This window comes from Hyperolius riggenbachi, chromosome 1, assembly GCF_040937935.1.
Source record: "Hyperolius riggenbachi isolate aHypRig1 chromosome 1, aHypRig1.pri, whole genome shotgun sequence".
NCBI lineage: Eukaryota > Metazoa > Chordata > Amphibia > Anura > Hyperoliidae > Hyperolius > Hyperolius riggenbachi.
Genome location: NC_090646.1, coordinates 179,558,503 through 179,584,534, shown reverse-complemented (window position 1 = coordinate 179,584,534; position 26,032 = coordinate 179,558,503). Strand labels below are relative to the sequence as shown.

Sequence of the window (26,032 nt, the reverse complement as noted above, 5' to 3'; positions counted from 1 at the left end):
CTCCAAGCTCTGCATGAGTCACACAGTAAGCTGTTCTCAGCCTATCATACTCTGGTTAGAAGCCATGTCTTTTGTTTGTAAACACTGTCTAAAACTGTTAATTACAAGCCAGGATTGCAGCAGGGAGTGGCAGAAACAGCACAGAGGGGCCCAGGAGAACATAATGAAGAGAATGGTATGATTTTTATTGTAAGAAGTTTAGAGTACAGATTCTCTTTAAGACCTTGTGGAGTTAAGTCTGTGCCAGGTCTATGGATGTTCACTCTTGATACGCCGTAGATTTACCTACACTGGCTTCCGTCATGATCTGCTTATCTGCACTACCATATACACAGCAGTTCAGTTACAGTTCCAGAGTCCCATGCATTAATCAAGCTAACGCAATTGGCTCTTGATCCTGTGATCACTGTGAGCCAAACACAGAAATCAAAGAATATATATATATATATATATATATTGCTTACTACTGTATAAAAAAAGTACACTGTGTGCCACAATCAAACTGCACCCCCCCCCCTTCCCCCAGGATGTGCCACCACCATGGAGGAAATCTGTCAGTAAACCGCTCTCCCCTCCGTGCTTGCATTCACCAGAGAGCTTTTTGTCACAGGTGTATCACAAGTGTTGCAGACTCCTTCTTGACCCGGGCACTGGTGGTTAATACCAAAAGGACTTGCTCATTCTACTTGGGGTATTTTAGAAAGGACAAGATACACTCCGAGCGGCGAACACAGCCTGCACTCCTCCTTTTTAGTCCCATTTCTGCAAACTTCCTACGTACTCAAACACGTTGTCAGTGTATCTCTGGGCTCCTCCCTTTAGTCATATAACTCATTAGGGGCTGAAGGTACACTAGAGTAGGTGCTGTATAATAGCCGCCCTGCCTCCCTTTTGCTCTGATCTCGCCCACTTATCACTAGGCAACTGTTTGTGGAGGCGTGCTTGCTAAATCCTAACAAGGTCATAATTTTAAAACAAACAATAGAAATACAATAAAACTCTTCCTTTTCTCTCTCCCCCAGGTAAGTATATCATGGACTAGTTATGCCACATGTATTCCTGTACCTAAAAAATGCATCACAGTGTAGACCTATTGCAACATATTACATAATCCCATTTCGTTATCCCATATTATAAATACATTATTATGAAGTGCTTTATGCTATACTATACCTGGTACTGCATAATTCATTATATTAAAGAGGAACTGTTGCAAAAATCTAAAAATTTAAAACACATACAAATAAGAAGTACATTTCTCCCAGAGTAAAATGAGCCATCAATTACTTTTCTTCTATGTTGCTGTCACTTACAGTAAGTAGTAGAAATCTGACATTACTGACAGATTGTGGACTAGCCCATTTTCTCATTGGAGGTTTGTTTTATTTTTAAAAGCACTTGGTGAATGGCAGTTGCTCCGTCCAACTGCCAAAATAGTGTGCAGCGAGCACGGAGGCTGGCCAGCATCATTGTATTAATAATTTTCAGAGAATGTCTTCATAAAAAATAAAGGCCATGTTGAGAATCCCCCATGAAGAGATGACTAGCCCAAAACCTGTCGGTAATGTCAGATTTCTACTACCTACTGTAAGTGACAGCAACACAGGAGAGAAGTCATTTATAGCTCATTTTACTCTGGGAGAAATGTACTTCTTAGGCCCGGTTCACATTAGCGGTGGCTATCCGGAATCGCCGTGCCGGAGCCGCACCGCATGCGGAACGGACGAAACGGACGCACGGCATAGCAATGTAAGTCTATGCCACCGTTCACATGCGTCCGTTTCGTCCGGGCCGGACCGGATCCGGACTCCGGCGTCCGTTCCAACATGCGCTATTTTTTGGTCCGGCTCCTCCGGCAGCCGTATCCGGGGCGGAGCCGGACTGCACCATCCGGCCAATACAAATCAATGAGAACCGGATAGTGCACAACACACTGGCTAAAAATCCGGATGTTCTACCCCACTTCCTATGAGGATTGTTGCGGCGATATTGGATCGGGGACACATGGGCAAGCATTTTGGAGTGGAGCAGCACGAGCTGGAGATGTTGGCAGCATGTTGGAGGTGGAGGTGAGTGCTAAACAGCGGAGGGCCTGATTCCACAGGTCCCCCTTCTGCTGACCTCCCAGACCCCAACATTTTTTTTGTTTTTTACGTAACTTTTGCCAAACGGATCCGGATCGCATCCTGATGAACACCTGATGCAACCTGACCAGATCCGGATCGGATCCGGATCAGAACCGTACGGTTCCGATCCGGATCCGGTCCGGATCCGGTCAGGTCATCCGGTCCGTTTGGCAGACAACCGCAAGTGTGAACGGGGCCTTATTTGTATGTGTTTTAAATGTTAAGATTTTTGTGACAGTTCCTCTTTAAAGTGCTAATCCAATGCATAAACTAATTTCATTATCCCATATTATAAATACAAAGTGCTATCTGCAAAATAATACATATACAAGTTATGAGAGTACAAATTCTATAATATATCTATAAATCAGATCATATAAAATGCATTATATATCCTTCAATCCCCCCCCCCCCCCCCCCCCTTCCCCATATAACCAATCATATAAAGTGCATTGAATAACCTACACTCCCTATAATCCTTGATCTATCGATTTTTATATTTTCAATATTAATGCAAACTGTGCAAGCCACCATTGTGCAAAGATGCAAGAAAGGTGAAAAAGTTGTCAATCATATAAAATGCATACTCCAATTCATTTCATTACCAAATCCACCTCACTATAAACATATACTACACTAAAACTTTTAAACGCGTGCTCCTGCCCATCATATATGTACATACCCAGGATTAATATAACACATAAGCGCCTTTATACCTGTAAAATAATACAAATCCTAACAAAAACTTCATTATTCGATATAAAACAGATATAAAATCTCTATATGCATGCCATCAGGGGTCCTGATGCCCATCTTATAGATCCACTCAGTTTCTTACACAAATCCTGAAACCTATTTGATCCCCTCTAGTGTGATCTTATTTTTTCAATAGGTACAATTTTTAGACAATTGGTTCACAATCGTGATACTGAACAAAGTGTGCTGAGACACAGTTTTTTTAAGCCATTTTTGATATTATTTATGTGTTCAGACATACGATTTTTTTAGACAACTAGTGTTCCTCCCTATATACCTGCTGCAAATCACATTTACATTTTTGTAGGTAGAAAAAACAATGTTTTGTAAAAAATAATACCTTTTAATGGCTAACTGATACAATTAAATTATGCAAGCTTTCTGGGATCTAGTTAGTAGGTACACAGCATGGCTAGATGCACACCTCATGAATTGTCTGATTTTATACTCTTTACCATACTTTTTACATTCAAATACAGTTTTCTTTCCACTGTTTGTCTTTTGACATATACAACAATTTCTACAAGGATAAAAACCCAATTTCTGCCATGGATTTTCCTTAAACGTAGGGGGTTCAACACAATTTGTGGCCAATATGTCCCTCAAATTTGGAGCCCTTTTATACATGAACCTGGGCTTAGGTGGTATAATTGGCTAATACAATAGCTGGTCTGTTTACTGCTTCTTCCCCTGCTGATGCCACCCAGTTCATGTGCACTTTATTTCTCATTTTGCAACCTGAAAGTGTATTTACAGTAGTTTAATAAACAGCAGGAATATCAGCCAGAGCAACACTGTACAACAATACAGATATTAAATAATTACCAGCCAAGCTTATGATTTCACAAGACAGTAATTTCCTGATCACATTTCCCTACTTGAGCACTATTGTTTTCCTCAAGATGAGGTCACTCTAGTTGATCTCTTCTATGTTTTCCCGTTTCATAGCAATGGATGAGCTACATGTTCCTACAGATATCTTGAAAGGTGGGGGCTGTAGTGAAATCATGGTTTGCACATCCCGCTATACTTGCACGTCAATACCAGCATTATAGCACACTTTACTCAAGAAAAAATGTTATCAAATAGAATGTCTTCAGAATGAATACACAGCTGCAGACATTAACTCCTGTACATGTCCTGTGCAATAATAAAAAGATAATGCTTTTATAGCCTGTTTGTGATTACAAAATCCAAAAATATCTGCTATGGTATGAAGAGTACTGATAAAAAAAAACAACTATTTTGACAAACAAGAGGAGTCCATAGCTTGTTACAGGTTAGACTATGTTCCCACTTGTTAAGAAAACGTACCCATACACTGCATTTTATGCAGCGCAGTGACGGACATGCAAATAGATCTTATGTTAAAAATAGCTTGTGCTTCCACTTGCTACGGTTTTTTAAATGGATGTTTCCGACCTGCTGCATATTTTCCAATAGCAGATGCATTTTCCATAAGGATCTGTGGTGGAAACCCCAGACGCGGACGCAACAAGAAAAGGGAACTGTTCCGCTCTGTTCTCTGATGCATGTGGGAACTGACCCTTACTGACAGTCTGATGGTTTAACCACTTTACCACCGCAGGTGCGTATATCTCCGTCCCTTTGCACAACCTTTAACCACCAGGGACGGAGATATACGCACCTCCCGCCGCTACGCGCGCTCCCACTCGCGCGTGCTTGTTCACGCCGCCGCCCGCTCTCCCGGAGATCAATGAACAGGAATAACCATTCCCGTTCATTGATCTAAGCCCCCCAACAATGATCAGCTGCTTCTATGAGAAGCAGCCTGATAATTGTGAAAACAAAACAACGTTTCCCAGCCTCCCTGAACTTCCTGCAAGTGTACTTCCTACGCTTGCAGGACGATTCACAAAAAGTTACTGTGTAAATAGTAAAACTACACCCAAAAGCATTTTTCATATACCTATACATTGTAATTAGGGATGAAAGCAAAACTGAAAAAAATATTGGCGCCAAACATTGAGATAGGGACTTAATTTTAACGGTGTAATAACCGGGAAAATGGGCAAATAAATTTCATGGGTTTTAATTACAGTAGCATGCATTATTTAAAAACTAATGGCCGAAAACTGAAAAATAATGATTTTTTTTCCAAATTTGTTTCCTATTTTCCCATTAAAACACATTTAGAATAAAATAATTCTTGGCATAATGTCCCACCTAAAGAAAGCCTAATTGGTGGCGGAAAAAAACAAGATATAGTTCATATCATTGTGATAAGTAATAATAAAGTTATAGACAAATGAAAGGAAGGAGCACTGAGAGGTGAAGGCTCTGGTGCTCAAGGGGTAAAACTCTCAGTGGTGAAGTGGTTAAACAAGTATGCACTATGATTGATAGCAGAATGATGCAGTCCAGAAACACTAAGGCCAATTTCACATATTGGCCAATATGCAATTAACTTTTTCTCCTGAGTTTTCTCCTAGCTGATGTTTTTAAATGAGTCAATAAAATGCATTTTAAATCACCATCAAGCAAGAAAATACTAAAATAATTTTGCTAGTATCTTTTCACCTACTTTTTAGTACCTTTTCAATTGCAGAAAGCTTAAAAGTTACTTTAAACAGAAGATGAAAGATTGTCCTAGGAGAAATCTCAGGAGAAAAAGTGAATTGCATATGGCCCATAGTGTGGTACAGTCGTCCTTGGCACCGCACCATTTCCCCTTCGTGCAGAGCGCGCAAACAGGGTAATATGCATAGCTCTGCCCCCGAACAGTGATGTGCTCCCTGCTGGACATGAAGTACATCACTGTTTTTTGGTCAATTGGCGCATGCCATTGACGCAAATGCCTGCCGCTTGGTATCACTTTTGCCACTCGGCAATGCTCTGCAGAGTCTGCGTCACATCTACGTCATTGGAACCAGTTACACCATGTTGTACCACGGGTAGTGATGTCAGTCTCATAAACACTAACGGCCACTGCGACGGTGGAGCGGCAAACGTGCAGCAACAGAGAGTGATGCAACACGCTATTGTGAAAGGGGCCATAATCATCAAAGGCAGCTGTGATCAGAATTTTTTTAAAACATGCACTTTTTATAAATAAAAAGATAAATGTAATTCAGAATGAAGAGTAAAATATTTCCACATAATATCTACAACTGACAAGACAACAATTTCTGTGTGTTTTTCAGGATGGGAAGGTCCACCTCCTCCCCGTGGCTGTGAAGTGTTTGTAGGAAAAATTCCTCGTGATTTGTATGAAGATGAATTGGTTCCTCTTTTTGAAAGAGCAGGAAAAATCTATGAATTTAGGTTAATGATGGAATTTAGTGGAGAGAATAGAGGCTACGCTTTTGTGATGTACACAAATAAGGAGGATGCTTTACAAGCTATTAGAATACTAAATAATTATGAGATTCGTCCTGGGAAGTTTATTGGAGTGTGTGTTAGCTTAGACAACTGCAGACTTTTTGTTGGTGCCATCCCAAAGGAAAAAAAGAAAGAAGAAATATTGGAAGAAATGAGGAAAGTTACAGATGGAGTTGTGGATGTTATCGTCTACCCAAGTGCGAATGACAAAGCCAAAAACCGAGGGTTTGCCTTTGTGGAATTTGAATCTCACCGAGCAGCAGCAATGGCAAGACGGAAATTAATTCCAGGTATTTTTCTCCAAATACATTGTGTCACAACAAAATCGTGAATCAGAAAAGCTAACATACGAGAGACAAAAGCCCAGATGTAAAATAGTGATGAAACCATAACAATTTTAAATGTTTTATTATTTTGTTCTTTGCAGGACTGTGGAGTCAAAGTCGAGGAGTCGGAGCAATTTTGGGTACCTGGAGTTGGATAAACTGAGGAGTCAGAATCGGATGATTTTAGTACAAACTCCACAGTCCTGATAAGAATTGGACTGAGGAGTCAGAGTCGGAGCTATTTGGGTACCTGGAGTCAGTTTCCTAAACCGAGGAGTCAGAGTTGGAGTCAGATGATTTTTGTACAGACTCCACAGCCCTGGTTATTTGCTGCTGTTTGTGTGTATAAAGCAGCAGTAAATGGTTGAAGGCAAACCTATTGCACTTTATTTTTGCTATTTATAAATTGGGGTGAAATGCAAATACAGTAATTAAGAGGTGATACAGGATTATGCAGATTCTGTGTGCAAATGTATGCATCTTGAAAATAGACCAATCAAATTCCAGATTGGTAGTATTCGACTAGACAATTTTCAAGCTGCAAAAATGTGCATAATCATGCATCAACCTGATTTTTTTGCATGTCTTTGACTATCCCTACTTATAAGGCAAGAAAAGTTTTTGTTTCTAAAATTGCTGCGACATGTTAGTGGGAGAAAATATCACATGGTGCTTTCTTCGACTAGATTTTAACTATATTTTTAGTTAGTTAAATTAAGCTAAACAGTTAAATTAAGCTAAGTGAGTCACCACACTTCACCATAAGGGTGTAATGGGTGTAGTTTACATATGCAGAGAAAGGGAGAAAAGGTCACACATATATGAAGCACTACATTATTTCAAAAGATAGGTCAAATATTTATTAATCATCACATAGGAAAAGAAACATTGAATGTAACATTTAAAATCACTAAGAACATACACTATCTTGAGCCAGCATAAGTCAGACAATATTAGTATACTGTATATACCATAATGAATGACCTGGTAACAATGGGCTTGATTCATTAATGTATTTTGCGCTGTTCAGTGTGAGATACATTGATGAGTGTGAGGTAAAAGTAACTCTGCATACGGCCGCGATAGTCAAGTCTCGCGGTCGCTGCCCTGCACTAGCACGTGTACTTTTCAAGGAGAGCTCAGACATAAAAGAGCACACGCTACACTGCCGCAAGCGAGCATAGCATGCAGGTACTTTTACCTCACGCTCATATACGTATCTTGTACTGAACAGCACAAAATACATTGATAAATCAAACCCACTGTGTATTAAAGAGACACTGAAGCGAGAATAAATCTCGCTTCAGTGCTTATATTCAGCAGGGGTATGTGTGCCCCTGCTAAAACGCTGCTATCCCGCGGCTAAACGGGGGTCCCTTACCCCCCAAATCCCCCCCCTGCAAAATCTACGACCAACTTGGTCGTAGATTTTGCTGCTGTTGAGGCAGGGCTAACGGCTGCAGCCCTGCCTCTCAGTGCCGTCTATCAGCGGCGCATTGCCGCCTCTCCCTCGCCCCTTTCAGCGAAGGAAGACTGAGAGGGGCGGGGGAGAGGCGGAGATACGAGCTGACAGACGCGCGTGAGGTAGGGCTGTGGCCATTAGTCATGCCTCAATGAGGAAGTGATCCTCCGCTGCACGGAGGGGATTTGGGAGGTAAGAGACCCCCGTTTAGCCGCGGGATAGCGGCGTTTTAGCAGTGGCACACATGCCCCTGCTGAATATAAGCACTGAAGCAAGCTTTATTCTCACTCCAGTGTCTCTTTAACGGGACCCTGAGCAGGTCATAAAAACAGAATTTGCACTTACCTGGGGCTTCCTTCAGCCCACGGTAAGCCACAAGGTCCCCCAGCGTCCTCCTGGCTCCTTGCCTGGTCCCGGTCACAGAACGACTTTGGACTAAAGTCATCAGGTCTGCTTCCCTCTTCCGTGGATTGCGCCATTAAAGTGGAATGAAACCCAGCATTTCTTCTTTGCTCTAAAAGATTATTTACAGCATGTAATATACTAACAAATTTTTTTTTTTTTTGTAAAACAGCATTCAAAGATTTAAATCACAGGACTGATTTTTTTTCTCCTGCAGGGGCACACGCATCTGAACTGGTGATAACCTTATCTTGTGTTTACATTCTTCACTTGATACAATTAAGTAAACATTCTCTGACTGTGCAGAAACTTCTGCTAATGAGTCCTGAACTGAAACACTGCTCAGAAATCATTACTGGCTGCATTTACAACAGTTATGAATAAAATGCACCAGCAGCTTTCAAAGTAAATAAACTGAACTTTGGGAACTTATAATTTCTAAATGAATAATAATACTTGTGCACAAAAGCAAATATGATAATTGTATGGGTTATAAGAAGTAGTAAAACGTATTTTTATTGAATATTTTGTCAGAGTTTAAAACCGCTTTAAGCCCTGCTCATGCGGTTAGAGAACTGCGCATGCGTAGGTCTCTCACGCCGGCGGGCGTGATGATGCGTAGCCTGCCGGTGTAATGCCGCAATTCACAGAAGCTGGAAGCAGACCTGATGACTTCATACCAATGTCATCCTGTAACTAAAGCCGGGACCAAGGAAGGAGACAGGAGGACGCTGGGGGACCTTGCGGCCTACGGTGGGCTGGAGGAAGACCCAGTTAAGTGTAAAATCTGTTTTTACCACCTGCTCAGGGTCCCTTTAATGACACATCAGTGTGCTCAAAATAGAGCACACAATGTTGTTAAAACCTGAGTTCTGAAAAAAGTGCAATGCTATCCATAAATAAAGTGCAAAATTGTGTTGAATATAGGAGAAAAACTGCAAAATCACTTGAAACAACACATAAATATATAAAATCTCATATCAAATATAATGCTGAATAATATCCCATATCGAGATAAAAGTGCTCAGTAGAGCCACTTGCTAAACAAATTAACAGTGCTAGTGCAATCAAGGAGTTAATTGGTGCAACGTGAGGTGATAGGAAGGTTATACATCACCCAGGAGGGACTGAGGGAAGCCAGGCTCTGGACTGCAGAGAGGTAAGTAGCCGTTAGGATGGCACGGTGGACTGTTCCACCAGTTCTGTGGGCATGACTCCGCTGGTCAGGGTCCATTCTTCATTCAGCAGGGTCACACCTGTGAAACCGGTGGAGTAGACCACCCTGGCATCCTAATGGCTACTTACCTCTCCGCAGTCCTCTATTTTGAGCACACCGATGTGTCATTAATAGAAAGTGTGACCAGGTAATTTATGGTATAAATACTAATATTGTCTGACTTATTCTGGCTCAAGAGAGTGCATGTTTTTAGTGATTTTAAATTTTACATTTCATGTTTTCTTTTCCTATGTGATGATTAAAAAAATATTTCACATATCTTTTGAAATAATGGAGTAGTGCTTCATACATGGGTGACCTTTTCTCCCTTTCTCTTCATATATTTTTGGTCAGATTCATCTTTTTTAATTTAAAGAGTAACTATCAGGCTGCAGAAGCTAATTTAAACCTCTATTCTCCTGTGTTAAACAGTTTAGAAGGAAGCCCAAAAGCCATTAGTGAAGATAAAAATCTCAGTTACCTTTGATGTGTGCTTATCAGTAAGGCTGTTATAGACCCATAAGGACACAAGCCGCATACTAAACTGCAAAGCATTCTGGGGCCCTCCCCTCGGCTGCTAATGAGACGTTACAGCAGCTTGTAATCAGTCCAGCGCGTAGCACTGATAAATCTCCGGGCAGAGTACACTGCAGGAGTCAGCTATTGTTCCTAGCCACATGGCTCATTAATATTCACTGCACACTGTGTTATTCAAGTACGAGCTTATCTGTGATCAGGAAGCAGGCAGGACATGACGACACATTTGACAGAAAAACATGGAGCCTGCCATGAGCTGTCAGGAGCATCTATCTCTGCATATACTATATACAAATTCTGTGAAATCCAAACGTGGACAGTGAAATGCATATGTAATGTAAGTACAGCCAATCTTTAGCTACTGATATATGTGTTTATTTTCTCTGAGACCTTATACCTAACAGCTCCTCTTTAAGGTGTTACATTTTAACACACTTAACATAGGCACAGGCTGCAATCCAGCTCACCCCACTAAACAGCCCAGACCCACATCTTATGCCTGGGACCCACTAGCAGCGCTTTTCTGAGTGGTTGTGATATGAAAAACTCTTGCTAATGTAATGCAAAAATGTTGGTTATTTGATCAAACTAGCACAGATAACACACGTCAAACGGAAATACCTCTGGATGGTGCTATAGAGCTAATTGAACTGATATTATGCCCACCATCTTGTATAAAGAACAGATTTGTGGAGTTACAAGTAACTGAGAAATAGAAAATAGTGAATTGCAGAAACATTTAAAGAGAACCCGAGGTGGGTTCTAAGAATGCTATTAACACACAGAGGCTGGGTCTGCATATACTGCCCAGCCTCTGTTGCTATACTGGCCCCCCCCTGCGCTCTGCTTGCCCCCCATAAATTAAACGCCGAGCTGTCAACACACAACGTGTCGCAGCCGGCTGTTTACCTCTCGATCCAGAGGTAAACAGTCGACTGCGACACGCTGTGTGTCGACAGCTCAACGTTTGATTTATAGGGGCATAGCGGGGGGGGGGGGGGTGCTAGGGGGGATCGGTATAGCAACAGAGGTTGGGCAGTATATGCAGACTCAGCCTCTGTGCTGATAGCATTCTTAGAACCCACCTCGGTTCTCTTTAACAATCCAGTGTTGCTTGAGGCACGGAATGATCAGTATATGTAGATTTCTGGTATGTGTACCATTCTAAAATGACAGTGCTCTTGCCTTATTGCAGGAACATTTCAGTTATGGGGCCACACCATTCAGGTAGACTGGGCAGATCCGGAGAAAGAAGTTGATGAAGAAACTATGCAAAGAGTGAAAGTTCTATATGTAAGGAATTTGATGATATCAACTTCAGAAGAAACCATTAAATCAGAATTCAATAAATTCAAGCCTGGAGCTGTGGAACGTGTGAAAAAAATGAGAGACTATGCATTTGTACATTTTTTTAACCGAGATGATGCCTTAGCAGCAATGTCAATAATGAATGGGAAGTACATAGATGGAGCAAGCATTGAGGTTACTTTGGCTAAACCTGCATCTAAGGAAGCTAACTGGAAACAGCAGGGGGATGGACATTTGAGTCCGAATGCAGAATATTTGTTTAATTACGAAGAGGTGTCTCAGAAAGCTGCTGACAGAGGCTCCAGTCTTCCTGCCCCTAATAAAGGCAGAGAAAGTCCCATTTGTTTGGAGACTGAAAGATGCACATATCCGTTCTATCCTGGTACAAAGCTTACACCAACAAACATTCAGTCTTTAAAACCTTGCCATTTTCACACTGCTGTGATGCTCCTAGATTATTACTGTTATAAAAATCACATGGCTTACCCCGAATACTACTTATATTCAGCTCTAAGCCAGGAGGGAAAGTTACTTCTGATTTATAAGGTTGTGCTTCCAGCCTTCACTAATAGTTCCCAGAAGTATTTCATTCCTGACAGGCTGTGCACATCATTGGAAGATGCAAAGGAACTGGCTGCGCAATTTACACTGATGTGTTTAGGTAAGAATACAATGTGAACATAGGATATACAGTACTTAAAAAAAAGTTTTAACTTTGTGCAAAAGAGCTCCTTCTTACTCATATCAGTGGTACCCATCATCATGGATCTCACTTGTTCTAAGAAATGCAATTGAAAGTGATATTTCATTTGTGTAAAGCTGTAAAAGCTAGAGTTATATTCTAGTGTTGGTGTCCATATTCATGTCTGTACACAAATATGTGCATGCTAATTCTCATAAAAATTGCATCTATTAAAATAAACCTGAGGTGTAAAAAGATAAAAATAATATACATACCTGAAGCTTCCTCCAGCCCCGCTTAGGCTCATTTGTCTCTCACCGTCCTCTTGGGCTGCCTAGATCTTCCGCTAGGCGGCCCGTTAATCCAAAATTGAAAATTAAATTAACAGCCATGCCTTTGATGTATATTCTGAGCTTCTGTTTGGGTTCAAGGTGCGTTTGTAGTTTCTGGGGGGGCTCAGCGCACCTCTGATTGGAGGCAGTTGCGCTGATCCACCTTTTGCGCAATTTTCAATTTTCGATTTTATTTGATTAGCCGCACCCAGGCTATGCATATACATAGGTTAGGATTTAGTTAGTGTTAGGCCCCTCGCATGGAGGATCGACTTCTTCGCAGTGGGAGGGACGAGTACTTAATGGGTTGCATGCAATCTGTTACAGGAAACTAACCTACTCCAGTGGTAGACAGGTCATGTGTATGCTCGGTGTGTATTCGACTCCACAAGTGGGGCTTGCACTCTTTTGCAGGTAGGCACTTGCCTGTTTTTAAGTAGCGCTGTTCATTTCCTTGCTATGGCCCGTTAATCCAGCCTGTTGGGGGGGAACTGCACATTCGTGACTCGGCCGCGTGCCCGCCCCTACCGTGCTCCCGTCGCCGGGTGCAGATTGCTTGCGGTGATGGGAGCGCAATAGGGAAGCGTGCGCACCCGGGCCGCCTAGCGGAGAATCCAGGCAGCCTGGGAGGACGGTGAGGGACGATGAGCCATAACAGGGTTGGAGGAAGCCCCAGGTATGTATTTTTTCTACATCTCAGGTGCACTTTGAAGGAGTTATCAGGCGAAATTAAGGAAAATAAGTGCAACTTACCCGGGGCTTCGTCCAGCCCCAAGCTCCCAGCATGTCCCTCGCCGCAGCTCCGCCATCAGCCGTTCGCCGCAGCTGCCCCAGCAATTGAACTTCCTGGTCACTGGAGTGACACAGGAAGTTAATGTACGCTGGGATGGAGCAGGAACAGAGCGGTGCAGCGCGGAGAAGATGCCCGGGAGCCAGCGTCAGGTAATGTATACCTGTATCGGATCGGCCGCCGCTAGCGACGCGCTCCCTACCCGCGGCCGATCAATGGTAATTTCCGGCATGGCGCGATCGACGGACCGATCCGATTTCGGGAGGAAATCGGATCGGCAGGTGCGTTTAGCGCGAACGATTGGCAGCAGATTCGATCCCAGTGATGGAAACTGCTGTCGAACGGCGGTAAATCGGGCCAGTGAATGGCCAGCTTTAGTGTTTGTAAAACAAACAAATTCTAGGACTGATGGTCCATTGCAGTGATCCTGAGAAAGCAGACTGCTTTTTCTTCTCTTATGCTAGGTACACACCATACAATTTTATGGCAAATTTACCTGCCAGATCGATTATTTCCAACATGTCCAATTTGAATTTCAATTAATTTTTCGATTTTCCAATCTTTTTTAATTGTTTTTCGGTTGTTTTTTTCAAAGATTTTTCGTTCAGTTCTTTAAAAATCAATCAAAAAAAGATTACAAAAAAAAAAACACTTAAAGACTCTTAAGCGACTTTTAAAACAGCTTTTTACCTTATATTCTACATGGGCATGTTTGCCCCTGCTAAAACGCCGCTCTCCCGCGGCAGAACAAGGGCCTTCACCCCCAAATCCCCTCTGTAGTGCCCGGGGATCGCTTCCTGCTAGAGGCAGGGCTAACGGCCGCAGCCCTGCCTCTCAGCGCGTCTATCAGCGCTGATCGCCGCCTCTCCCCTCCCCTCTCAGTCTTCCTTCACTGAGAGGGGCGGGGGAGAGGTGGAGATCCGCCGCTGATAGACGCGCATGGAGGCAGAGCTACAGCTGAAAGCTCAGCCTCCATGAGCAGCAAAATCTACGACCAAGTTGATCGTGGATTTTGCAGGGGGGGATTTGGGGGGTAAAGACCCCTCGTTCTGCCGCGGGAGAGCGGCGTTTTAGCAGTGGCAAACATGCCCATGTTGAACATAAGGTAAAAAGCTGTTTTAAAAGTCGCTTCAGAATCCCTTAAAAAAAGATCGGAAAATCGAAATTCAGATTGGACATGCTGGAAATAATTGATCTGGCAGGTAAATCTGCCAGAAAATTGTATGGTATGTACCTAGCATTACAGCTCCCTCTGGCTTAACAGTTAACCATGCAGTGGCTGCTTCCAGCACCAGTGACATGGGAGAGAATTGATTTTAAAGGGGCACTATGGCGAAAAAATGTAAAATTTAAAATATGTGCAAACATAGACAAATAAGAAGTACATTTTTCCAGAGTAAAATGAGCCATAATTATGTTGCTGTCACTTACAGTGGTAGTAGAAATCTTACAGAAGTCCATCTCTTCATGGGGGCTTCTCAGCAAGGCTTTTATTCTTTATAAAGATACTATTAGACCTAAGCCCATTTAACCACTTAACGACCAGCCAACGCCGATAGGCGGCGGCTGGTCGTTTGTGGATTTCCATGGAAACTCCTGTTAGTTCACGGCGGAGGGCTCCGTGAACAGCCGGCGAGCCTCCGATCGCGGCTCGCAGGCTAATTGTAAACATCCGGGGAAGAAATCCCCGGTGTTTACAGCGAACGGCGCTGCTGCAACAGAAAGGAGATGCAACATAAAGGTGATCGGCGATCCCCGCCCTCTGATTCCTTAAGTGGTTAAAAAACGGGCTCTAGGTCTCTGTCCCGCCGCCGCCACATGTCAGTGCGCATGCACGCGTACCGGTCCACCACGCACACGCCTGCCTGGGTCCGTCCTCCTGTCCCAACAGCTGTCTGTGTGGCACATGCTCAGTAGCACAAACCCAGGGACACGGACAGGAGTGTACGCAGGGACAGTTCGGTTTTAATGTATAGGATTCCCTAAAAAGGATTTAATCAATGATGCTGACCAGCTTCCTTGCTCGCTACAGTTTTTGGGCAGTTGGACAGAGCAACTACCATTTACTAAGTGCTTGTGAAAATAAATGAATCCCCCCATGAAGAGATGGGCTAGGCCAAAACCTGTCGCTTCTGTCAGATTTCTACTACCTGCTGTTAGTGACAGCAACATAGGAGAAAAGTAATTTATGGCTCATTTTACTCTGGAAAAAACTTCTTATTTGTTTATGTTTGAACATATTTAAAATTTTACAGTTTTTTGCCATACTGCCCCTTTAAAGAGTAACTGTCAGGCTGCAGAAGCTAATTTAAACCTCTATTCTCCTGTGTTAAACAGTTTAGAAGGAAGCCCAAAAGCCATTAGTGAAGATAAAAATCTCAGTTACCTTTGATGTGTGCTTATCAGTAAGGCTGTTATAGACCCATAAGGACGCAAGCAGCATACTAAACTGCAAAGCATTCTGGGGCCCTCCCCTCGGCTGCTAATGAGACGTTACAGCAGCTTGTAATCAGTCCAGCGCGTAGCACTGATAAATCTCCGGGCAGAGTACACTGCAGGAGTCAGCTATTGTTCCTAGCCACATGGCTCATTAATATTCACTGCACACTGTGTTATTCAAGTAGGAGCTTATCTGTGATCAGGAAGCAGGCAGGACATGACGACACATTTGACAGAAAAACATGGATCCTGCCATGAGCTGTCAGGAGCATCTATCTCTGCATATACTATATACAAATTCTGTGAAATCCAAACGTGGACAGTGAAATGCATATGTAATGTAAGTACAGCCAATCTTTAGCTACTGATATATGTGTTTATTTTCTCTGAGACCTTATACCTAACAGCTCCTCTTTAAGGTGCCCATTAACAGGACAATTTTTTCACCAAATGCAATCTTTCCATGTAATTTTTCCAATAGCATTGTATAGAAAATTCACCGTTTATGAAGGCAATCGATAATGAATGATCAATCACTAAATAGGATCAAGTCGATCCAAAATTTTGAATTTATGATCGAATTTGAAGAAACAATTGTTCAGTAAATGTGAACAATCGATAATTGCCTTTAGATTACTTACGATCATTCAAATTGCATCAATAGATCGCATTTAGTGAAAAATTGTACCGGTAATGGACACCTTTACACAGATTTGTATTTCTGTTGAGCCAAACCATTTCTGCTTTATGGGCCGTTTTTACACTCGATCAGTTGTCAGTTATAACTGAATGGACAACCTAATGTCTATGTTTCCCTGTGGGTCAGTTCACATTATATGGGTTTTAACTGAAAGCTTTTCACAATGCACTGCTATGAAACAACTGATCAGTTAAAATGTGCGTACATTTTTCAGCGTTAAGTAGTACCTCACCTAAAAAACCTTCCCTACCTATTTCTGATGCTTCTCTGATTAAGTACAATTTAAAACTTGGGAAAAAAACGGGACTTATGTATTATCCCATCTGCAGAGTTTGCCAGCTTCTTGTAAAAAGTTCTATTTGCTGCCCTACAGCAATCTAACCATTTAGCGCTGGCTTTCCTTTGCACCAGGTCCCGAGTTGGTGTAATGCTTTGTTCCCAAGTTAAGAGGGTTTGCACCAGGTCCTGAGTCGGTGTAATGCTTTGTTCCCAAGTTAGGGGGGTTTGCACCAGGTCCCGAGTCGGTGTAATGCTTCGCTCCCAAGTTAGGGCGGTTTGCACCAGGTCCTGAGTCGGTGTAATGCTTCGCTCCCAAGTTAGGGGGATTTGCACCAGGTCCAGAGTCGGTGTAATGCTTCTCTCCCAAGTTAGGGGGGTTTGCACCAGGTCCCGAGTCGGTGTAATTCTTCGTTCCCAAGTTAGGGGGTTTGAAAGAGGTGTGTCCCCTGCTTTTGGTTGCAGAGAGCACAGTGGAACGGAGTTTCCAGCCTTGGGCAGTATCACACTCAGAGAGGAGACGAGGGGCTTCTTCTTCTGTAATGAGACCCCCAGGGCACTTGACACAAGTTTTGAAAACACAGATTCATGCTGCGAAAAAAAGAAGACTACCTCCCGGGTGAGCTGTTGATCATTAATGTCTGGTTCGTCCGGTACTTATGTAATCACGCTTTCTGCGGCCAAGTGCAGGGCACACCCCTTGCAGCCAAGTGCAGGGGACACCCCTTCTTCAAGACCCTTTAACTTTAGAACGAAGCATTACACAGACTCGGGACCTGGTGCAAAGTAAAGTCAGGGCTTTCGGCTTTCCAAAATTGGTTAGATCATGGTAGGGCAGCAAATAGAACTTTACAAGAAGCTGCCAAACTCTATGGATAATATGTAAGTACCAAAAACAAATCCTGTAGATACCTAAAAATCGCTTTGAGTATTCTGATGACATCATCCTTTTGGCCCTACTGTACTGTACAAGCAGAAGGTTACTGAAGGGGTTTGATACTTGCACCAACTGTTTGTTGGGACACAAGTGTACAGTTCCTAGTTCCCTAGCAATGAGCTTTCACTTTCAATGCACTACAGCAGCTGGACAGAGTTACAGTTATTCAGGCAAGTAGAACATTCACATTTATTGCATTTCAGCTTTGTCTTGTCATGCCACAACTGAGTGCTTTGGGGCTGAGACTTTGTGTGTGCTACTCTAAACTGGGCATTCGGTGGTGAAGATGCCCATAAATTATGAGACATTCCTCAGCAGATTGTTGCTCCAACATGCTGCCCATTTGTAATTTGGATCGATTTCTAGCAGAAATCAACCGACATTATCAATTAAACTAGACAGTTGTTTGCTGTTTGATCAGGGGCAGGGGTTTGGCCATATCTAAGGCTAGGTTTCCATTTGTGCGGCGGCATGCGTCTTGCGAGACGCGATGCCGGCACAGCTGTTGCCTCTTAGCCGAATCCCTCTAGCCGTGCTATGCACGGCTATGGGATTCGGACAGCTACGGACGAAATTATGCTGCAGGGCCTCAGATTTTTCCTCGGCCACGAATTCGGATGGCTCTCATAGACTTCTATAGGCTGCTGAAATCCATCCGAATTCGTGGGCGGGGAATCGGCCTGAATTCGCAGCAGTGGAAACCAGGGCTGTGGAGTCGGTCCAAAAATCCACCGACTCCGACTCCGACTCCTCAGTTTAGGATTCCACCGACTCCGACTCCACGACTCCGACTCCTCTAATTTGCATATTACATTTTTGTTGATTAAAAGTATGTAACATGAAATTCGTCTCTTAACTGCCAACGCTTAGGAATTTTACAAGACAACTGAAGTGAGAAGGATATGTAGACTACTATATTTATTCCCTTTAGACTAAAACTAGTCCTTGGTAAGAGTACTTGTAAAAGGTACAAACCGGAACAAAGAACATCTATCAGGCCCTAGGCAATGTAAGTGTGGGTACATGTAAGAATGATGTGCAGGTACTCTGCAGGGGAATGAGGAGATTGTAAACAGACAACACCTCTGTGTTCAATGTGCACAGCATTCTCAGTGGATTCCCTGCAGCTCTGTGGGGAGTGCATATGTAGAGTATAGTACTACTGTGTAACAAAGTAAACCTGAGACAGATGAAATTAAAGTTTTATACATACCTGGGGCTTCCTCCAGCCCCCTTCAGGATAATCAGTCCCTCGTTGTCCTCCTCCACCACCTGGATCTTCTGCTAGGAGTCCAGGTACTTGAGCCAGTCAGGCGTAGTGCGCATGCACACACTCCGCCGCCAGGAGCATACTACACCTGTGCAGCACTATTGCGCAGGTGCAGAATGTTCCTGGCTGTGGGAGCGGCATGCGGCCGGACAGCGCTGACTGGCTGAATTACCAGGACTCATAGCAGAAGATCCGGGTGGTGGAGGACAGAGAGGGACTGATTAGCCTGAAGGGGGCTGGAGGAAGCCCCAGGTATGTATAAAACTTTACTTTTCATCCGTCTCAGTTACCCTTTAATTTGTAGTGACCAAACCAAATTTTAATAACATATCACATTATTTGATTTCATCAGCAAAGGGAGTGCATGCATTTGCATAAATCAGCATCAATGCAGAATTATTTCCATGTCATTGACCATCTCTATTAGTGACACAGCTACACATCAGGCTTTATTCTTACAGCATAGATGTTATTTAGTATATATAAGAGATTCCTGTGTACACATCATATATACAGTCACAATCAGATATGTATATCTGACCTTAAAAATACAGGGACTGCTTTATTGCAGCAGCACAAGTAACTAATTTTGATTGGTTTATTTCATTTTTGTGGACTAAGCTATTACTGTATATATACTGTATATATACATTATTTTTAATGACTAATATCTGAGAAATAGAACATTTTATCATATTTTCTATTTTAATTACAGTTACAAATTCATTAGGAGTCGGAGTCGGTGCATTTTTTCCCGACTCCGACTCCAGGCACCCAAAATTGCCCGACTCCACGACTCCGACTCCGACTCCACAGCCCTGGTGGAAACCCGGCCTAAGGGGAGCAAAGCCACTGACATGTCCCCTTTGCTAATGCACTCTCCTGGACCCTATGCAGAGTATTAACGCATTACGGGGTCACTATGGGCACTCTGAGATGACAGCAGCTCTGCAGAGGTAGCACCCCATCTGGAGAGGTGAGAGTTTTGTTGTGCTGACACTGCATAGGCCCCTGGGGAGAGCAGCATCAGCATGGGGGGGGGAGGGGGGAGGGAGGAGTACAGCGATGGTCAATGAAATGACAATAATTTTAAGTTGTTGCAGATGTTGTGTTAATTTATGCAAATGCATTATTAAGATCAGTCAGAGCAATCAGCTGCTGCATTTGATTGATCCAGTTCCAAGCTACATACATTTACATAAAACAATTGCAACTCAGTTATTGGTATCTCTTTGGTCATCCTTACTAAAGGCTCTAACCCTTCCTCTCGCTAGTAAATCTTTATTGCCGTCTGCATGCTTGTTTTCCCAACCTCCTGGGTAGCGACAATGCAAAGGTGATGATCTCTTTGGATGAGTAGGAGGTGGGTGGGGAGTCTTTATTAGTGTAAGAGTTTTTTTTGTGGACATATTTTTACATCCGGTTGTTGCAGCTTGACAATGTACAAGATAAGCCTGCATGGACTTTGAAGAATATACTGTATGTCATTATTGTATTGTAGTAAATATTTCTGTGTACATTTCTATGTAAATTGCATTATATTTATGAAGCTAAGCTTACTTTTTTTTTTTTACTTGCTTACAGGTTACAATACGCAGCGGGGTTCAGTGAATGATTTGTCACCTATGAATTCCTCTCTATCAACTGGAAAGACAAACATGATTCCCTACACATCTAGGCCTTACTCGTGCCCCAGCTTCTCAATGTCACCTTCCTTTTCTCTGCCTAATGGAAACCACACAGAGCAGAGATCCTTCATTCCGAATCAGGCTTATTTCTGAAAACAACCATAGTACTTGGAAGGAGCTAATATTTCTTTTTTAGGTTTACGATTTTTAAATTGTGGAAATGTTCAAAATGTTTATTAATTGTTTGTTTTGCATTTGGTACTTAGCGTTATATATTGCACACATTGAACAAATGGATTTAGCTGAATTTAGAACACTTTCACATTGTTTCCTCATGCCATTAGATATGCAGTTGCTAGAAATGTTTCCCAAGATTGCTAAATATCTGCAAATACAAAAAGTGTGCCAACAAAGAAATGTCTTGTCGCTCATAGCTAACAATATAGTGTACGGCTGTCATTTTTACAGTTTGGGGGTTGAAAGTGAAATAATAATTTGTTGTTATGAGCAGTAAGACAATTGTTTATCAGCACCCACCTTTAATTAAAGGACATTTGACCTGAGATGAACGTGGTGGCTGCCATATTTATTTCCTTTGAAACAATTGCACATTGTCTGGCTGACTTGCTGATCTTCTGCCTCTAATCAATTTAGTCAGACCCTAAAAATCATGCAAATCAGATGTTAGACTTAAAGTGTACCTGATACGAGGGGAAACAAAAGTTTTATACATACCTCGGGCTTCCTCTCGCCCCCTCCATGCAGATTGTTCCTGTACTGTGGTCTAAAGCCTCCTAGATCCTCCCGTAGCTGCCCCGTTCTCCTCAGCCAGTAAGCGCAGGTACAGTGTGCAACCAAGAGTGCTTCCCCATCTCGCTCCTGTGGCTGGGAGCATTCTGCGCCTTTGCAGTAGTACTGTGCAGGCGCAGAATGCCCCCGGCATAGGGAGCTAGGCAGGCGTGCACGGCTGGGCCCCTCATGCGCATTATGCCCGACTGGCCATGGAGAACGGGGTTGCAATGAGAGGATCTAGGAGGCTTTGGACCACAGCGAGGTAGCGATCTGCGCAGAGGGGGCTAGAGGAAGCCCCAGATACGTATAAAACTTTTGTTTCCCCTCGTCTCAGGTACACTTTAGAGAGACACTGAAGCGAAAAAAAAAAATTATGATACAATGATTTGTATGTGTAGTACAGCTAAGAAATAAAACAATAGGATCAGAGACAAAAGTCTAATTGTTTCCAGTACAGGAAGAGTTAAGCCCCATCTACACGATAAGATTCTTTGTGTGATTCGATTATGATTCTATTTACGATCCGATTAAATCTGACATTTCCGATCGGGATTCGATTCATTTCGATTTGCCATTGTTTTGCAATGGCAAATCGAATTGAATAGAATCGAATTCCGATCGGACATGTCGGATTTAAACAGATCATAAATAGAATCGTAATAGAATCGCACAAAGAATCGTATCGTGTAGATTGGGCTTTAAGAAACTCCAGTTGTTATCTCTATGAAAAAAAGCCATTAAGCTCTATGACTTTCAAAGTCGTGGAGAGGGCTGTCTTCTGAAGTTTATTATCTCAACTGTCAGTGAAGAATTTTCTTTTTCTCTGCCAGAGGACAGGTCAATAGTTCATAAGACTGCTCTGAAAAAATCATTTAGAATGCTGAGTAGTGCGTAAACTGCACATATTAAAGGATTTATAAAACACACTATATAACTGAAAATATATATATGAGAATATTTTCTTCGCTACTAATCTTCTAGTAATTATCCGTACTACACAACCAATTCATTATATCTTTTATTTTCGCTTCAGTGTCTCTTAAGTTTCACTGCATTTTCCACATGCTTGTTTTAGGTGTATGATCCAAACGCCGCTGTGCCGTGAAAGATCATCAGGGTGCAAGGAAACTGGTATGTATTAAAATGAAATAAATACGGCAGCCGCCATATTCCACTCAGGTCAGTTGGCCTTTAAACTTTGGAACTTCACTGAAGTTTTCCTGACCTTTTATTTCACTGATTAGATTGTGCAAGAAAACTGTGAGCATGTTTGGAGTACAGTACTGCGTGTTTTACGTAGTGTCAATTTCTCCTAGGTGATAATTTTTCATGTTCTGTAACTTTTCAGCACTCTGCAGTTGAAAAAGTACTGTCAAAATCATTCTGAGTATTTTATTGCTTGCTGGTGGCTTAAAAGTAATTTTATTAATAAGGCGTGAAAATATAACTAGGAGAAAAAGGGAATTGGGTCAGGCCTATTGTCTTCAATCATTCTCTTTCCGGTTTAAAACCTAGTGGTTATAAGCAAGCAATAAAGACAGTTCTTATTCCAGGCGCCTTTTTCAACTCTACAAAATGAGGCTAAGTATTTCCCTGTTTAGTAATGTAATATACAGTATATACATGCATACTGTATGTATATATTAGTACAAGTATTGTGCTCGTTTAGGGAAAGAAACATAATTATTTGCTATAATTAGTTGAAAATGAAGGGAAATATTTTATTATGAACTTAACTTTCTTTTAAAATATTCATTTGTGAAGTTTTCTCATTTTCAGGCATTCTCAGTTAAATTGTCAGAAATGTCATTGCTCTAGATTGCCAAGTTACGTATATGTTTATCATTGCTAGATTAAAATAGTGTTTTGGTGAGGTAAGTCATCTCTAAGCTTTATACACTCTACTGCGTGAGTATGTACTTTTTTCAAGCAACATTAACTTTATTGGTTTTATTTTGGAGGTTCCTAATTAAAGTAAACCTGTACTGAAAAAAAAGACAAACGTTTGATACTTACCTTGGTAGAGGGAAGCCTATGGATATTCCTGAGGCACCCCACTGTTCCTGCACAGGTTCCCTCTAAACATATACGACATGAGCTCGTAGGATATGTTCTTGTGCCGTGTACGAGTGTGGCCATACTGCACATGTGCGAGTACAGCCATGCCTGCACAGTAAGCAGAAACTGCTCATCTACAAGCAGCTCTGCACCAGCATGGCTGTAGTTGCACAGTCACAGTACGGCCGTTCTAGTACATAGCGGGGAATGCGACCATGAACATCAAGGGGTCCTTGCCAGTGGCGGTGAGGTCCAGGAGGACACAGGAAGCTTCTGGATCATCCAGAGGCTTTCCTCTGCTATGGTGTATATCTGTTTTTTTTATTTTGTTCATTGCAGGGTAGCTTTCAATTTTAAACCGTCTAGTTCCATCTGACATCAAATTTGGTAGTAATATTTCTCTTTGCAGATGCTTTCTACAAATTTAACCCTTTCAGTTCATAGATAAATGCTTCCAGTTTTCAAACTCTATTATTGCTCTGTGGAAGAAGGTCAAGGTGCTTCTGTGTTATATTCCAGCACAAAATCACATTTAAATTCTAGCTAAATCATTGTCTTGGTTTTGGGTAGTGTATGGGACTGTTAAAAAGCGGTTATGTTTTTATTGCCGTCTGTATTATAGCCTGGGAGAGTCCACCTTATTTTCTGTCCCTTAAACACCATGAAAATGACCACAAAATCAGAGGAAAACCTTGCATGTGACAGATGTTGCCAGGACAAATGTCACCATTTAATATTTACCACCTCTTCCTTTTCTATTGGTAAATTAAAAATGTGTATTTTAACTTACTTTCTGACTCTTTTTGAACTGTCTTGGGCATAAGTGAGGAATAATCTGCTCTCTGGAGACAAAGGGAGCAGTAAGAACCTGACTTAGGCCTCGTTCACATCAGGGCCGTTTCTGTGCGCTTTTTACAGCGCACTGCCCTGTGCAATCAGCAAGGTATTTATTTTCCCATGTAACTAAATGTAGCTGGTTCACATCTATGCGCCGCGCTGAGCAGCGTTACAGAAACGTAGGGTTGCATGCATTTCTGTGCGTTGAGCTGGAAAGCGCACATCAATGCAAATGAATGGGTGCGCTTTTTTAGCGCATAGAAGCACGTACAAGCGCATAGAAGCGCATGCGTTTTTTACCCCTAATTGGGGAAAAAAATACATTTACATACACAACCAAAGTTTTATTGACAACTGCTGCTGGTACAACAAGCAAAACATGCTTTAAAGAAGCGCAGCGCAACGCACAGAAACGCGCACTAGAGCGCGCACAAGCTGATGCGTTTTTTACCACGCGCTTTCACACGTTTTTCAGCGCAGCAGATGTGAACGAGGCATTTATGACCATTATTGCGAACTAGTAAAATTTAAAGTACATGTAAACATATACAAATAAGAAGTACATTTTTCATGGAGTAAAATAAGAAATAAATTACTTTTCTCCTATGTTGCTGTTACTTACAATAGGTAGTAGACCTCACATTAACGACAGGATTTGGACTAGTGCATCTCCTCATGGGGGTTCTCTGGGTTTTCTTTATTTTCAATAACAGTGAATGGGATTTGCTCCATCCAACTGCCAAAGAAGTGTATAGAGAGCACTGAGACTGTCCAGGATCTGTGTATATTTTTTTTTTCAGGGAGTGTCTTTATAAAGAGTAAAGGCCATGCTGAGAATCCCCTATGGAGAGATGGACTAGCCAAAAATCTGTTGGTAATGTCAGATTTCTACTACTTACTGTAAGTGACAGCAACATAGGAGAAAAGTAATTTATGGCTCATTGTACTCTGGAAGAAAAGTACTTCTTATATGTATGTGTTCACATTTATTTTAAATTTTACACGTTTTCACAATAGTGGTCCTTTAAAAGAAAGTGTGCATTTTTACTTTAAAGGGAAAGTATGACCTCTTCTATCAGTTGTCCCAATAGAAAGAATAGCTAGTTTAAGTAGATATTGCAGATATTGTTATTATGACTTTGGGATCTTGATTTTTATTATTTTAGTTTGAGAGAATAAGAGCCTGTTTCCATTTGTGCCTTTGTGTGTCTCCAAGGTGCCTGGCAGAATGTGTGTTGATGCAAGTACACATCCAAATCCCTCCAACCATGCCATGCACAGCTATGGGGATTTGCTTACGTGATGTGAAAAAATGCTGCTGACCATCCATTTTTTCCCCGCTCAAAAATTTGAAAGCAGCCTATTAATTTTAATAGGTTGTGATTCCCCATCCGAATTTGTGTGCGGGGAATCCCTCCGAATCGCACCTAGTGGAAGTGTTTAATACAACTCATGGAGACTTTTGAGTTCTACGCATTGAGTCCTACGGGTGAAAAGCGCTGCACAAATGTTATTGGTCGTTGTTATTGTTGCTTTTTATGCTGCACTGTGAGCTAAGAATTGAAAATAAAATTGAGAATCTGACAGGCTCTGTATGGTTTTTCTTTTATCAAATTTGTAAAAGCCATCTAGGTGTAGTTTACAACAGATTGTAGTGGCTCATATGCTGCTTTTTCATCTCAGCAGACTTCATGCATACAATAAAGAAAACAAGCACAATCATTTGCAGTTTTGCTGTGCAAGCTGAAGATCCTTTTCACTAGTAAATTATAGCACCAGCTGCAGGTCAGATTGAAGGGAAATTCCACGCTCACTA

General features: G+C 42.0%; 1 protein-coding gene across 2 annotated transcripts in view; it reads left to right on the top strand.

The window, feature by feature from the left end:
• The window catches only part of RBM46 (RNA binding motif protein 46), a 29,275-nt gene extending 4,489 nt beyond the window's left edge, over window positions 1-24,786 (top strand). For both annotated transcript variants that reach the window (XM_068278888.1, XM_068278889.1), the window contains exons 3-5: window positions 6,047-6,514; window positions 11,363-12,136; window positions 20,486-24,786. In XM_068278888.1, the coding sequence (XP_068134989.1) occupies window positions 6,047-6,514; window positions 11,363-12,136; window positions 20,486-20,682 (1,439 nt within the window). In that variant the 3' untranslated portion in view covers window positions 20,683-24,786. The remainder of the gene's footprint in view (window positions 1-6,046; window positions 6,515-11,362; window positions 12,137-20,485) is intronic.
• Window positions 24,787-26,032: the final 1,246 nt, after the last annotated feature.